Source organism: Chelon labrosus (genome assembly GCF_963514085.1).
Source record: "Chelon labrosus genome assembly, chromosome: 1".
Lineage (NCBI taxonomy): Eukaryota > Metazoa > Chordata > Actinopteri > Mugiliformes > Mugilidae > Chelon > Chelon labrosus.
This window is the reverse complement of record NC_140337.1, coordinates 22,271,776-22,288,569: the sequence shown is the minus strand read 5'-3', so window position 1 is coordinate 22,288,569 and position 16,794 is coordinate 22,271,776. Positions and strand designations below refer to the sequence as shown.

The following is a 16,794-nucleotide window of genomic DNA, read 5'->3' as shown; positions in this document are numbered from 1 at the left end:
TTCATGTGCGTGTTTAAATCTGACTACTCCGCTGGTTAGAATAACCCAGAATTTTCTGTCACTCTCTCTAGTCATAAATCTCCACACCACTTAGACCGTAATAAAACTCTCCATTGACACCGTGACTGATGAAACTCCTTGGTTTGCACAGATTAATGCAGGGAAAGGCAGATTTATGAATCTCTTCCAAATGTGAATTCATCACATTTCCTGCATCACGCACGCATATCCATTTATATCAATATATACTTAATAACGCTGCACTGAAAACATATGTTTTAAGCATCAAACGGTCTGCAGAGCCTTGAAGTTACTCACTGGCTCCTTCTCCGATGATGGCAGCTTCGGTCGCAACAGCTGTGATTGTTTCCAGCAACCACTGATAGCTCCGGCTATCGATTTTCATGGTGAAAAAAAGTAAGTGTTAAAGCAAACTTCTCAACTTTGCTTATATTTTCAAATAATAGGATGAATAAGGAGGCAGCAGCTCTCTGTTCTTGTGGCATTTATTTTCATTTATTTTGGCGGGAGTTGGCACAAAATGGTGTTAAATAAAAAGCATATCTCTCTACAAATATCACATTAACAATTAATTATTTCAGATATTACCTGCTCTTTATGGCAACTTTAATGCTTAGCTGTAAAAGCTAGGTTGCTCAGAAAAAACACTAGTAGATTGGCTTCCTTTTTCTCCCCGAGTATGAAATATGGAAAGAATTTAAAAAAAAAAAAAAAAAAAAAAAACACTTAATGGTTTTTGCATCAATGTTCTCATCACTAATCAGAACATGAATACTTATTTTCTTGAAGGCGTTCTGTGTTGGGACTTGCGCAGCTAGCGAGTAGAGGCGGGATTTTTCGGCTCTTTGAAGGAACCGGATCTTGTGGATCCGTTCCTTTCAAAGAGCCGTTCAAAAGGATGGTTCAGTTTGACATTTATTTATTTTTAAGATGCCAGTCTGATTAGAATCATTTAAAATTCTATTGGTGGGATATCTGTGTTTTTAGGTGCTTTATTTATCCTGTGGGAAACTTGTTAAGAAGTGCGACTCGGTTCCCATCGTTTGTTTTAAAGAGCCGGTCAATAGATACGATTCGTTTGCTAACGTCACAACTCTACTAGTGAACAGAGAGTGATGTATAACTGCAATGATTCAATTCAAGGTGTGGATGCAAGTCAGTCTAAATGAATAATAATGCAGTCACTGTTATGTTTAATGAATTTTCCATATTATATCAATCTAATTCTCTGCACCACCATGAATAAAAGAATAAAGACCTAACATTATTATGCCGTAAAGGGGGTTTCGGCTCTTCTGAGACTACGCTTTGAAATGCAAAACGAGATTTTTGGTTTAATTGGCATATGTGCATTTTAAGCCAATACTTGGTCAACATCACAGCTTCTGTTAACATTTTTTAAACCCTCATCGTGACATAACGCAGGGAAGGCATCAATCATCCCCGACACCGAGGGGAGACGCTGCGACCCACCGGCGCTTGAATGTGCCCCGACGGCCATGTTGGTTGGCGGTACTGTACGGTGTGACTTGGACCCGATGCAGGATCCCCATTAAAAAAGAGACAGAGTAAAACCAACTAAACAAGACTGATGATTTACAGTCTGGGTTTTGGAGTGTCTCTTTAAGCGGGATGAACGAGGACAGACAAGATAAATGACGAGAAAGGCTCTCCTCACATGTGCAAACAATTTTCCGCCGCAGAACGACCAGGGGCCAAATGAACTGTCTGTTCAGTATGTGAAGCGTGAACAAATGCCTTTCACATTAAGTCAGGACTCTGGAGACCTACTGTAGACTGTGGGTGTGTGTGTGTGTGTACGTGCACGTGTGTGACTGCAGTGCATTGCCGGGTATTGTTACAGCTTGTACACGTACGTACACACCTGCATGAGCCATGACTTAGCATGCTAATAAAGGCAAGCACCTTATTATAAAACATTATGGCTCCCTCTAAATACTCCATTTAAATTCAGCCAGTGCCATGTTTAGATTAGATGTAAGCTGCAGGCGGATAATCCTGGACCGGATTGACTAAAATGATGCGTGCAATCTAAAGATGGTTCAGCAAGGTGAAAGGAGAGGGGTGGGCGGGGGAGGGAGGGAGAGAAGGGGAGGCGAGGGTTTACGTATGGAAAGTGAACACAACTGTAAAACAAAATGAGGTTAACCCCAGGAATGAAGGAACAGGCTGAGAACTGATGATGTGCGATATTCGAGGAATACTGAAGGGAGTCTTTATGTCACTAGTGTGAGCCGCTGTGTGCGCAACACAGACCTGCCACTTTGAGGAGCGTTGCATCATTGACATGGATCAAATAAAAAAAAAATAATAAAAAAAAAAGAGGAGGTGCTCGGACGCTGCTCTGGATCTGCCAGGGCCGACAATTGCATGAGTCAGTACCTGGAGGTAGCTGCATCCTTGCACTCCGTATGCAACGCAACACTCGGTATTCACTCACGCACACATGCAGACAAACGAATGGTATTAGTGTGCTTTAAAAGATTCTCTGTAAAGAGGTTTTGTTCTCCAGTTCCTGGCCTCCAAATTCACTAGATCCTAAACTGATCAAGTATCTGCGGGATGATCCACAGAGGATCCCTCCCCTCAACCAATAGGACCCAAAGACCCCCCACTAACAACATTCTGTTGCCAGACACCACAGGACACCCTCAGAAGGCCCATGTCCATTCTCTGATGAGTCACAACTGGTTTGGAGGCACAAGGGAGACCTACACAGTATTAGGAAGGTGGTCATAATGTTATACCTGATCGGTTTATTCTCACTATTCTGATTCTCAAGTTAAGAATGTGACTTTTCTCTACGACAGTCATCAATGTCATTCACTTCGTTGGTGGTTCTAATGTTCTGGCTGACTTACTTCATCACCAACATTGATCTTCTCCTCTAGATGAAGAATGGAAGACAGCTGAACCTGACAGCTCTGTGGATATGTCCATTCTCTGATGAGTCACAATTGTTTTGGTCATAATGTTGTGGCTGATCGAAGTACATAATACAAGTTGTCTCGCATCTGGATCCAAATGCGGCCTCGCAGCACCGGCATTCTTCTCACGCATCCCCGCAGGTTTACACCTAGTCTCCAACATCAGCGTCTCTGCCGACTCTCCAGAAAGCGGCGTCTTTATGACCTCTCCTCCTCGGCCAGCACTCCCTTCGCTACCGCACCCCGATTGCTTTTGTATACGTTTGCCGTGGTATGGCGATGAAATGACAAAAAAGGGCCATACTGCCATTGTCTATCATAAATATAAAGACTGAAACGCACAAAACGCCACAGCCTCCCTGACGTAACCCTGCTCCGTCCTGTTAGCTGTGGACTCCCTACCAACCAGAAGCAGTGCTGCATTTATAACAGAGCATGTTTTTATATTTTAAATCCTTCGTGATTCCACACAGACACCGTTTCCTCCTACTGCTTTTACCTCTTTCCACCCTGGAGGGCTCTTAAACCAGGAAGTGGCAGAAATTACCCACAATTCCCCCGCGAGGGTGGAGGGTGGGCCGAGAGTTTGGACTGTCAGCGCCCCTTTCGCCGCTCATTAATCACTTAGGCTACTGTGGGACAGGCCGCCGGGGATCAGCAACACACACACACACACACACACATTCGCTAGCTACTGCAAGTTTACAAAAAAGGTGTGATCGCAATGCCAATGCATAACGTCTCTCTCCGCGAGTTGATCAAAAACAGAGAAGGCCCCCGTTAAACGTCCCGAGCTGCTCCGTCCGTCCTCGCCGGGACAGATGCGGAGACAGACGTGACGCTGCTCATCACCGCAGAGAGGAGACAGAAATAGAGGGAAGACAGCTCAGAGTTCCCCAGGGCTAGAGAGCGAGTGAGAGAAAGAGAAGAACAAAGACAGTCCTCTCAATAGTGGAGTCTCTCCTCGCTCTGAAGGCTGGTGTCACGTTATACAACCAGCAGGATGCCTTCCACACACGCTTAAAAAAAAAAAAAAAAGCATGCCTGCACGTTTACGTCTCCTTTTCCCTCAATATTCAAGAAATGAACGCACGACATCGGAATACGTGGCATACCAAAGCCCCCCCGTGTGCGATCGCCCAAGCATCGCCGATTATGTAACTGTTTGTTTGCGGCAAAAGGAGACGGTCCCAGTGGAATTTTTGTCCCGTCTATGTGCTGCCACCGGGTCATATATCTCCCTCTTTTCCGCATCACCGAAGAGAGACATTTTAAAAATCCAGTCTGCGGATGCGGTATTACATTATGCAGCGCTGTCGCACACCCACATCCCACCCCTCCGGCGGGGTCACCACAACTTTGGAGAACCAGAAATTCTTAACGGTGCGTACGTGCACGCCAGACACTGGGTTCGTTCTTCCCGTTGGGAACAGCAGCTTTAACTTGCAGCAGGGGTCGCGTTGACCGAATATTTTCCGTTATTGACCGTTTTTTTTTTAAAACGGCGACGGGAAAATCTTTAGACAATCCGTCATTTTGACAGATTGCAATTCACACCCCAGACCACTTGGTGGCGAGTGAGCATATTAATTATCTCTTGTCTCTTTGGATTAGCAGTGAAAGAGTCAGTTAAGTTTCGTTCATCTGCCGGCCGAGTGAGTGGCTGCTGTCTCTCGGTTAAGCAGGGATCCACGAGTATTGGTTATGAGTCGGTTAAGTTTCGTTTCTCTGCGTATTGTGCGTAAGTGAGTGAGTGTCTGAGTGCCTTAGTTTGCTAGTGGTCAAGTCGGGTAGTACGTTTTGTTTCTCTGCCGAGTGAGATGTAAGATGTTTGAATGGTGCCGTTTATTGATTATCAATCAAACATGGTAGGACTCAACTGAGCCGGTTAAATAGACTCTAGATTCATGATTCTTGAGTCGCCTTTGATGGCCGGTTATGAGCCGAATCTTTTTTTCCACCGCTACTGAATATTAATTAAAAATGAATGAAAATGAAATACTATTATGTCATTCTTATCATTTTGAAAAAAATAAAGTGACGGGTAAAAATAGATTATGACGGGATTTTTATAACCCTGTCAGTCGAAATGACGGAAAACAAAAGGTCTAGCGCAACCTCTGGCTTGCAGCTAATTCTCATGAGACGTTAAGGTAGTTTGGAATGCTATTAAACGAACTTTGCATCATGGGAGACGTAGGATCCAGCTCTGCAAGCATTAGCGACTCGTATCCTCAGCTCTGCGGCTTCAGTTTCGACCACTCTTCTCTAAATCTGTCTCTTTCAAGTCCCTCGGCGTTCAAAGAAACTGCAACACTGCACCTTTACGTAGTAGCACGTACCTGTGACACTGACTCCAGGTCATAAAGTATTAATTATTGTAAACACGAGGAGCCCGACTGCTGTTTCCTTCGACAGCTTCCATGCATATTAACGTTATTTGTGAACAAACGACAATTTGAGTTTCAACATAGCACGCAGCGCTACTGAAGGGTCCGCGGCTCTTTGGCATTTTGACTGTGATGTCAAAATGCCATCACAGTGACCGCTACAGAACCGGGGCGAGGTTCAAATATTAAAGCTAAACACGGGGAAATGACTCGGCTCGCGCAGATAAGGGAATCCCCTCAGGCTGAAACGGCGTGATAAAACGAGCCCCGTGCCTTTTTGCCTCTTTGATATTTTGCCTAATGAGAGCTGTGGTGTACACGCACATTTACTACGTGCAATTACAGACACATAATGCGTCAGATAATAAGCAGGGTAATATTTCATTTTCTCCCGTGTTATTTCTCTCGTGCTATTTTTCCTATAAATTCCCGCTTAGTCTTTTTAGGGTTCAGGATTACTATCAAAGAGCTGCGACTCTGACCTTCGCCGTGTTCAGTATTGGGTTTTGAAACGCTGATGAAAAGTTGGGTATTTTATTGTTGTACTGATTGTATTTTGATCTGGATCCCACCTCTACCTATTTTTCCATTTTCCTATACTTTCAAGCCTCTTACACACACACATATGCTGTGCTCTTCAAAGCCACCTCTGGAGGTTTGCCGGGAGGAAAACTCTTTTATGCCCCAAGGCATCAATTGACCAATCAAGGCCGACAAAGTAAAATGACGGTCACAGCGAAAGGGACAGAGTAGAGTTCACAGGGGCTGCTTTCAATAACAGTGATTTTACTCCTGGTTACATGGACAAATCAACCTTTTATTGAAAAAAAAAAAAACCAAAAAACTATCACCAAAATAGGCTTCACAAGTGGTGGAAGTTGGCCAGAGCACATTACAATGATGTGAGATGAGAAAAATGTGTTTTCTGTTCAGGCAGCCTCTGATTGTGTGACAGCCCATCGCCAAGACGGATGTGACAACAGAAGTCCTCCACGTCGCTGACCCTTTCATTAGGGACTTGCATTTGGAACTCGAAAACGACTGGGTGCTAGTGGTGAGTGCGAGGTTCATTTTTTTCCCCTCCATCAATCCGTGCGCTGCTCATAAATGTCAGCCTTAGGGAAATTGAATGGCACCATTTGTCTGTGTTTATTAGGCTGGGATGAACTCGGTCTCGCCGACCTTTCAGAGTACATACGCGACGCCAAGTTAATTGAGGATAAGTCAAACTTGGGAGAACCCAATGGCTGGCAGAGCCAGAGCACCAAGCTCCCCGCGGACTCATCGCCTCGATTAAAAAAAAAAAAAAAAGAGAGAGAAAAAGAAAAGATGAAGACGAGGGAGTTCGTTCCATAGGAGTCCGTTATGGAGAATGTCAATTTTTTTTTATTACTTAAATGTCTAGTTTTGAATGCCAGTGCACTAGAATCCCACAAGTCATTAGTGACTTGTGGTGCCTCGTCCTCGAAGTGACTTTTGGGCTGTTTGTTTGAACACGTCAACTTTTTCAAACCACAACTTGAGCTCCAGCTCCAAATGAAAAACAACGTTTACTTTTGCTGAACAAAGACCAACCACGGCGTTGATATCCTTTATCCATAAAGTAACGTGTAGCAGGAATCGTGTCAAGCTTAGCAATCTATGCTAGCTAGCTCTGGTGTTGCTGTAGTGATAGTCAGTCTAAAGCCAGTATTATACCTCTGCATCAGATCTATGCCCTAGATGCATTGTAGCTCTTTACCCTGCACCATAGCCGGACACGTACCTCCCCAGATATGCAACTATACCCAGACCACAACAGCTGGGACTGGTCCAAAAATGGACTTCCTCTTCCTCGTCTCTCATTGACCAGACGAGCACAGAACACTCACCTTCACTCTGCCTTCTCCAAACAAACTCCTACGTCTTTTCTATTTTCTGAGCTGCAGTGATTTCAGCGAAAGTAGCCGTTGTTCAGCATCTGTTAGTTCCAGCTCCAACACGGACGATTGTTTGAAGTACAGAGAGGAAAAACCCGACGAGATGCCGACCAGCATTGGTTCAGTGCAATCACACCACAAAGTACAAATGTTTACAACGTTGTAGGCTACGAGTATAGATCAAGGAAACACAACCAATCAATTGCAGATGATTAATTACAAACCAGGCTAAAACATCATGTCCGAAACATGTTCATAAGGTTCAGTCAACTTCGACGGAAACACTTACACCGATCAGCCACAACATTAAAACCACTGAGAGGTGAAGTAGATATCATTGACCATCTTGAGATAATTCAGGGTTCTGCCGGGAAACTTTTAGACCTGGCATTCATTGGTGTGGATGTTACTTAGACATGTAGCACCCACCTAGACCAGGCGCCCCCACCCCATAGCAACGACACTCCTTGATGGCACACACAAAAACGCTTTAGGAACAACTTAAAAAAAAAGGTGTTGACCTGGCCTCCAAATTCACTAGATCCCAAACTGATCACGTATCTGTGGGATGATCCACAGAGGCCCCTCCCCTCAACCCATAGGACACAAAGGCCCCCCCAATAATGACATTCTGTTCCCAGACACCACAGGACACCCTCAGAAATACCATGTCCATTCTCTGATGAGTCAAAACTGTTTTGGAGGCACAAGGGAGACCTACACAATATTAGGAAGGTGGTCATAATGTCACGTCTTGTCTGTGCATTTAAGACCGCTTTGCCCTGAGATACTCAGACCGACAGATATTCCACCTCTGTGCAGGAAATATGAACAGCAAACAGATCTCTTCCTGCCGTGCTTGTGGCAGCTGTACACTCAATACATTTCACCTCTGTCAGGAATCCTTTAAGTTGTTAACCTGCAAGCGTCGCATTATTTACCAACCAATTTGTCAAGGAATCCAGAAACTTTGAACAGTTTCTCCTTTCATCGCATTTATTATTTTTTTTCCCTCCCTTCTCTCCAGACGTGCCCGCAGCCGCTGTCAGTAAAACAGCAGAGCCACACTGACAAAAAAGCTTCTGAGTGCGAGCGACGTCCCCACCAGACACCGGCACTGAAATCCCCAGGCGTCTGTCAATATCCATCACAAAGACTGCTCTTGTTTACACAGTGTAGCTGCTCTCACTTGACTGGGCCCTAAAAGAATGAACGCTGTAATATTCATACAGCGGTCTGGCTTTGTAATCACATTGATCCCTGAAATGTTCCTACAAGGTTGATGGTTCATGTTGACTGGATGTTGCTCTATTTTTATCTTTGCTTACCTAACAGTTCAACCCACGTGGGGTGTATTTCTTGTGCTATAAGTGCAACATCTGTGTGGAGTCTAGTTTTAATTTCCTACATCTACTTCTTTTTTTTTCCCCACTCGTGCCAAATCCCGCTTCAAGCAACAACCAAGCAGCGCGCTGCAAATTTAATGGATTAAGGAGCTCCATCAATATTTTAGTCATGGCTCCGTGTGACAGCTTGTCTCCAACAGTGATCCGTGCGCTCGCATCCTCGAACTCACTTGCGAATCTTACGGTGGCAGGAGTGGTTATACGATTCAAGGTGGGTTCAGCAGGAGCTCCTGGGGGGTGACTGATTAAACATTATAAAAGGCTGCGCCACTCAAACGGGCCATGCCTTGAGGTTACTGGATTAAATATGATCTCTGAAGTTCATACAGGCGGGTAATAAGTTCGACCTGGATGTTTGGGTTTCTCAGAAGCAGCGCAACGTAAACAGACAATGACACGACGCTGGGTCAGCACGTGATCTGGTGGGAGTATAATGTAACCGGGTATATCTGTGAAGACCCTGGTGTGAAAAAGCCCTCATGTTTCAACAAAGCCCGGAGCCTTTTTGCATCCACCGCGCGTCCAGGTGGACCAGCTGGATGCGTAAAAACCACACCGTGCCCGTGCGTCTGCAACAACAACAGCAGCAGCAGAAGCAGCAGCCGCCTTCTGCGAGGACAATAACTTGTTTCTGGTGATGTGCGCTGTGGCTGGAGTGATGGATGGTGGAAGGTGACAAGAGACGGGATTGGTGGGGAGGGTGCACGAACCAGCGGATCGTGACGGGACAGGGCGAGAGGATGAGGGGGACAGGCTACTTACGCTGCTGTTCTCTCCTGTCCAGTGGACCATCGCCTGGTTGTGGGTCGCATCCCCTTTGAGCACGAACGAGCTGCTGAGCAGGGACATTTGTTTATCCCAGGACAGAGCCCTCTTGAAGCGGGGCGAGCCCCCCGCGCCGGCGGCTTCCTCGCCCGCGTCCGCCCGTAAGCCCGGCGGGGAGCCTCCATCTCCGCCCATGTCAGACGCGCGATCCTCCCAGCCGCGCCGGTTTAAAGCTCCGCTGGAGCCGCGCACGGGTCCCGGCAGTGCCACCCAGGCCGAGGCGGTCAACAGAAAGACGCAGAGGTGCGCAGCGGCGGATGCCGGTTCTTCGGGGCGCAGAGGTGCCATGCTTTGCGCCGTAGTAGCGCCCGTATCGCGGAGGCTGATGGAGAGACTGCTGATGCTTGCGGGAGATAGATAGGTGTATACTGTAAGCCGACGGAGAGAGAGTGAGGAAGGGATGGAGGGAGGGAGGGAGGGGAACTGGAGCGAAGGCAGACAGTGTGAACAACGTGGACGCGTCTCCGTGCCAAGCAGGAGCCGCGGAAACGGCGCAGCGGCGCCATCTGCTGTCCTGCAGCTGCACCGTCCTCTGACTGAACCCCCCCCCCCCCCCCCCCATTACTCAATCCGCCTTAATAAAGTGTCACCGCGTGAGAAAATCAAATATACAAACTGCAGGTCGTTTTGAACACATTTTTATTTATCAGGCCACCCATGGGCCACGAACAGAAGTCTGAGGTGACATATGCGTGGGTAAACAATCATCGCAGGAAAAATACGATTCTGGATCTAGTGTGAAACCCGTCGTTAATTTCCTCACACCACTGTCTGCATTTGTTGTTACTGTCACACGGAATACTAATGTATTACAATTCCAGACGATCTATAATGCAGTGGTTTAGTCTGGTAAACTCACTCGGCTTCTCCACTGAGCATAATCAGGCAGTCCTGAAGGTCAGTTAGCAGCGTGCTTATTCTCAGAAGACCATCAAGTATATTTTCCAGGTGCGTCTCTGAGGCAGCTGCGCCACGGCTAGATATTTGTGCATTCCACACCCGTCCCTAATGGACATTTACTCTTTGTACAGCGGTATCTGTTACACTTTGGTAACGATATGTGTACGAGTTGAGTCGGTTCACCAGCTCTGCATGCCATGCTTATTATTCTGCACAGCGAGCAACACATTTGTGACAGACTGCAGCTCAAAGTGAAATCATACAAAGTGCATCAAGGTGATTAAACTGTATTTCGCAAAAACACACAGATCCAGGAGTGTTCCTCGTCCACATCTCGGCACCAAGACATGCAATTTGATCCTGCGCCATTTATAAATACTTCAGGATGCCACACAGTCATGATTCCCTCATTTGACTATTAAACCATCTCGGTTTAAATGATAAAACCTATGACGTGTCCCAAAAGAGTAAAAAAAACAAACAGTTCACAATCTCCTTGCATTATTTCAATCCACTCATCGTCCTTGCTGCTCCACTGCCTCTGCGTTGGTGGTCAGCTGGCCATGGGGTCAAAGGTCGCTTTTGATCCCACTAAGTAATAGCATGTCCCCCGCTGTGTCCGTCCTCCTATCCAATTATAGAAAGACGCCGGATTACGCCCGTGACTCACGAGTCAGGAGTGGCAGGCAGGTCGGGCGTCTCGTCGCGTAAACAAAGATCGATCTTTTCTTTCTGTTGACGAGTTGTTTCTTCTGTTCATTCGCGTATCAATACATTTGCTGATGAATAAAGTGCAGAACAAAGAAAGTGTAATATGTAATTGATGGACTTAACGTTCTTCAGTTAGTGTTAAATAAATGGACTTTTACTGCATCAGTGTGGCCAAGTGCAACCTTTTAATTATGCTAATATGATGGATTGGTGAGTAAAACCTTTCATTAAGCTGACCCTGTGCTTTAACTGGTGCATTCATAAATAAATATGCAGTTAATTAACGTTGCAGGGGTTGTACTAAATCGTACTTTATAAGTTTTGTTAATGAGTTTAAATCGTATTCTGCACGTCTAAGTAAAATAGTGGCGCTGAAATGGAAATATTTTTGGAAACGACTCATTTAGAGATCGACCTCGGATTGTTGTATATGTTTTAGCGGTGAATTGAATCATCCTGAAAATAAGCTCTGTGACGCTAATCCATGCCATTTAACAAATTAAAGCTGCACAGATCTACGAATAAGTCAAATGACTGGTGTAATGTGACAGGTTTTCCTTTTAGTTACAGACCCAGAGAGTTCCATTAGTGGAGATGATTTAATCCCTTTCAGCTCATTGTTTTTACTCAGTTTTGGTTCAGTCTGGCTGTCGCATTACAGGCGTTATACTGCCCCCAAAAGACCAAAAATATCAATTATTTCAAGTATAAACAAAATAGATTATAGTAGTTTCTTTATACATATTCTTGGTTGTTGTCAGTTCTTGCCCCGCCCATTTTATACGTGGTCTTCAGCGTTGCCAGATACAGTTGATGTTTCCATCCCAAAAGACGTTTAAAACAATAAAAATAAAACAGAAGCATATATATAACACGTAGGCAACTTACCCAGCCATGCTAGTGCCAGTTAGTTGTCAAGACTAGCCTTTGGTTCGGTTCACAATAACCCAAGCCTGATGTACAGTAGGTTTGTTTTATAGCCTTGCTGCTAGCTAGGCAGAACTTCAGCTATCACGACACAAATGCCTACAACTATGAGATGAGTTTTAAGGATTTACATGCCCTCATTTTCTCTTTAGTGTCCACGCTTGGTTTCTCTATCAGATGGTTCCATCCATTGTGCCCCCATAGACATATATATACATAGACGCCTCATTGAGCAGGTTGGCCCGTTGTTGCGATACGTCAACGTCGCCGCCATATTGGAGGAGGCAGCTCTGTCCCGCGAACCAATACGAGTCAATGGAGTGAACTTTATTAAGCGTCTTCTACAAAGTACTACAAGTTAATGCCTCTCATTTACACATTCACACACAAACGTATACATTCAGGAAACCGATAGGAACCAAAAACAACGTCTGTAACAGGATGACGTTAATTAGCAAAAACAAACTTCTTGCATTAAAAGTAATATGTTTTTTTAGATTTTTGTCTGATTTCTGTTGTTTGCGATGGTTTGACAATATGAATCTGGATAGTTTTGATCTTTATCGCCCTTTCAAGTCAACTTGTCGCCCTTGAAATCAATTATTCATTCATTCATCTTCTGTAACCGCTTGTTCCTGTTAGGGGTCACGGGGTCTGCTGGAGCCTATCCCAGCTGTCATCGGGCGAGAGGCGGGGTACACCCTGGACAGGTCTCCAGTCTATCATAGGGCTAACACAGAGAGACAGACAACCATTCACACTCACATTCACACCTACGACCAATTTAGAATCACCAATTAACCGGAGCGCACCAACTTCAGATCAGTAAAGCTAAAACCAAGGAGATGGTGGTGGATTTCTGGAGGTCCGAGCCCCACCTGCAGCCTGTAACCATCAATGGGGAGTGCGCAGAGGTGGTTCAGACCTGCAAGTACTTGGGTCCACATCTGGATCTCCAACTGGACTGGTCGGCTAACATAGACTCAGAAAACAAAAAAGGTCAGAGCCGTCTCGATTTCCTCAGGAAAGCTGCTGGACATGTTCTACCAGACTATTGTTGCTGGTGTCCTCTTCTACGCTGTGGTGTGCTGGGGAGGCAGCACTAAGAAGAAGGACACCTCGTGGCTGGACAAAGTGATAAAGAGGACGAGCGTTGTAGTAGGGGCAGAGCTGGAGTCCCCAACATCGGTGGAAGATGCAAGGCCCTTGAACAAACTCTGGTCCATCGTGAACAATGTCCTCCACCCCTCTACACAACACAAGGCAGGCAGAGAAGCTCGTTCAGTGACAGGCTGAGGGGGTCGTTTGTCCATCAAGCCATACAACTCTACAACGCCTTCCTGTGAGGAAACAACTAGACTATGGTCATTGCCGATACTACTGTATATTTTTAACACAGCGTTATATAGTTATATTATGTAACTTAAATATCTTTCATACCCATTTCTAGGTAATGAAACTACTGGACACTGAATTTCCCACAGAATAAATAAAGTATCCATCTATCTAGTTAGCACATGTTGCAGTGTAGTATAAGCAAACACAAGCAAAGCTTTTCACTGAGGGCCTGTCATGACAATTGATCTGTAACAACTGAGCGAACTGCTGCTAATGAGGACTGCAAGACTGAGCCTCCCAAAACAAACAAAAAAATACCACCGTGTCAGGTTTGATGATGATTAACATTGATTTCTGCTGCAAACAAAACTGCAGACAAATGTTTTAATAACAGGAATCAGATGTGAATATACTTTTAGGAGGCTGCGTGGTAGCATTATTTCAGCAGAACCTCTGCTTAGGAGACAGACGCCTGCTCTGAGTGACCTACGAGTAGTATCAGTGTTGAAAAGGTGATCGTAATTCATTATTTACATGTCAAGAGTCTTTCTGCTGTTGCCGGTTGAGAATGAACCGAGATGTTGGCTCAACAGGTCTTGGATCAGGTGCCAGAGTGGCAGAACGGGAGCACGGTCGGTTTGAATATTTCATGGCCGTGAAGGCAGAAGCTGCATCATTGTTCGACACACGAGAAAAATTTTCAAATCATCACAATACTGATTCTGTGTACATGTTGCTCCCTTGTCTGGCTCTTTTATAGGTTTCATTTCTTAAACCCCCACCGGGCAAAGTCGAAGACACGCCAAGCTGAGTAGGTAATGCGAGACAGCAGAGGGGAGGGGCTCGGCGTCAAGGATTTCCAGCTCCAAATGGTTTATTCGTTTTTTTTTCTTCCCACTTATTCAGTCATTCCAAGAAAATAATTCAACAGATAACGGCGTAAATAATGCATGCGACCCAGAAACCGTTGAATAATTCAGCCGGCATTAGTAACACGCATCAACATGAAAACTTCACCTAAATGTGATGTCTAAAGATTTCGCAGATCAAAAACCTCATCTTGTTAAATTAAACATTAACCTGTGATCTCGGAAATGGGCCTGTGCCCTGCCTCCGGGGTGGAGGTTTTTCTTTTCTTCGTACAAGCGAGGGAGGGCGGGCGATGGCAGAGCTTGCACCCTGCGTGACCTCTATCGTCAGCATCCTGCCTGTAATTGCACCTCCTAAACTGGAGCTTAAGTTTAAATATTTCATAATGTGTGTGTGTGTGTGCTTGTTATTATTAGGCTGTGGAGACCAAATGTTTGCAGAATACTAATGTTAGCCTTGTGGGGCCATTTTCCTGTGTGGTTTTGAGGATGAGACTTGGTTTTAGCGTAAAGGTTACCCTTAGTTGAGATGGTTAGGGTTGGGGTAAGGAGTCTGCAGAGACTCCGAATGGAATCTGTTGAGCTCAGTAAATGTGGAGATTAAATAGCATGTATTAAATTACAGAGGAGTTATTTTTACATGCTTGGAGAAATTATGCAGAAAGTGGAGATTCTCCACTAGTATATGAAGAACTTACTATGGAGCCCCAGAGATAATGTGGATTATGGTTAAAAAAAAAAAAGACATAATTTTCGCTAACACAATGTTTGTCCCCATAAAAAAATAATTATCTTAATAGCAAAAATTATGGTTCCTCTTCTTTATACTCCTACTCATAGACTGTATATAAATATGCACAACGCATTCCCCACTTTTTTTTTGTTTACAACAACTCTTGTGGCCCTGCTTTACAGAGCAGGTTGCGTGGCAACAGGTAGTCCCTATTATGTCACATCCTGTTTCTATACCGTCAAATAACTAACTAAAACGGAACTTATCCAAACAATTGACACTTGAACATTCATCAGCTTTATATTAACTACCTGCAATGGCAGGTACCATCCTTGAAAAAATAAATAAATAAAAAATCATATGTATTTCAGTGTTTTACCATCCACAAACATGGAGGGGGTGGAGCTTATGACCTATACTGCACTCAGCCACCAGGGGGAGCTCTACTTGCTATGGTTTCACTTTAGAGGAGCAGTTCCACCGTCCATCTTTAAACTGTCAATGGTACCACCCTAAAGTTGATAGGGTAAAAGTTGCCAAGCATGTGAATCACTGGCAAGCAGTGTTGGGCATGTTACTTTTAAAAAATAATCAGTTAGTTATTAGTTACTTCTCCCAGAACTGAGTTAGTAACTGAATTACTCCACTAAAAGTAACTAGTTACCAGGGAAAGTAACTATTGCGTTAACTGTCGGTAACGGTAACGCCATTGTAACGGAGGAAATAGTAATTAGTTAGATTACTCGTTACTGAAAAAAATAACGTCGTTAGTAACGCTGTTTATTTTAACGCCGTTATTCCCATCACTGCTGGCAAGAGAATCAAAACCTGGAGCCTATCCCAACTGCCACTGGGCAAATGGTGGGGTACACCCTGGACAGGTCGCCAGTCTATCGCAGGGACATAAAACTAGCAGCTGCAAAAAAAATTCAATTATTTCTGAGGAGCAACTGCTCACTGGAGAGTGCAAAACATTGTGGAAAAAAAAAATACAATCCCTTTAGCAAACAACTATTTCAAGAGAATGTGAATTTTATTTTGTGAGCACATAAAACCTGTGCAAAAGAAGGATTTTGCAAGAATGGCAGAGCTTTTTCTACACAAAGAAAGCACAACCTGGGATTAAAAAAAAAAAAAAAAACCTTTGTAGGAGATTTATATAAAAAAGTTTGGCTTAAAAATCTTAAACACTTAAACACACAAATGCGTGCAGGGAAAAAACATCATCAATTGAAACAAAACTTCTGCAATAATTGCAGTTTTTACAAAGACTTTACAAGAGAATGCAGAACTTGGCTTCAGAAAATGTGAAAGAATGCAACAGTGGGTCTTTATCATCCTCCCATTGAATCTGTTTAATTGCATTCCCTCAAAAGAGAAATATGAGGTACATGTTTTCTGCAGTAAATATAATTTTGCTCCAAACAACCTTATGGAAGTTTTTTATGGTTGATTCGTGATTAAATTTATTACACTCTACAGCGTATGGAGGGGAATAACGGTAATGAGAGTGAAGCATACAATTAGACTTGCTTCTATGCATTCCCTAATTGGTATAATTTGCAATAAATTATAGTGAAGTTAAACTGCAGATCCTCTGGGGCATGTAAGAGCACAGCATAGTACAGACAGAACAGGACTGCCGGCTTACAGTGACGAAGTGCGAATGAAGTGATCAAGTGATCAATCAGCATGAAGGGATCAAGTCAGCGCCGCGGTAAGCCTTACGCTAAGCAGACAGCCTCTGGAAGCTGTTGAGAATCAAAGCCTTTTGGAGGTTCTCCTGCGAAACGAATGCACATTAATC

General features: G+C 44.4%; 1 protein-coding gene across 10 annotated transcripts in view; it reads right to left on the bottom strand.

The window, feature by feature from the left end:
* sorcs2 (sortilin-related VPS10 domain containing receptor 2) overlaps nt 1-9,876 on the bottom strand; it is a 327,128-nt gene extending 317,252 nt beyond the window's left edge. For all 10 annotated transcript variants that reach the window (XM_084547581.1, XM_084547578.1, XM_084547580.1 and 7 more), the window contains exon 1: nt 9,447-9,876. In XM_084547581.1, the coding sequence (XP_084403707.1) occupies nt 9,447-9,797 (351 nt within the window). In that variant the 5' untranslated portion in view covers nt 9,798-9,876. The remainder of the gene's footprint in view (nt 1-9,446) is intronic.
* Between the last annotated feature and the right edge of the window lie 6,918 nt (nt 9,877-16,794).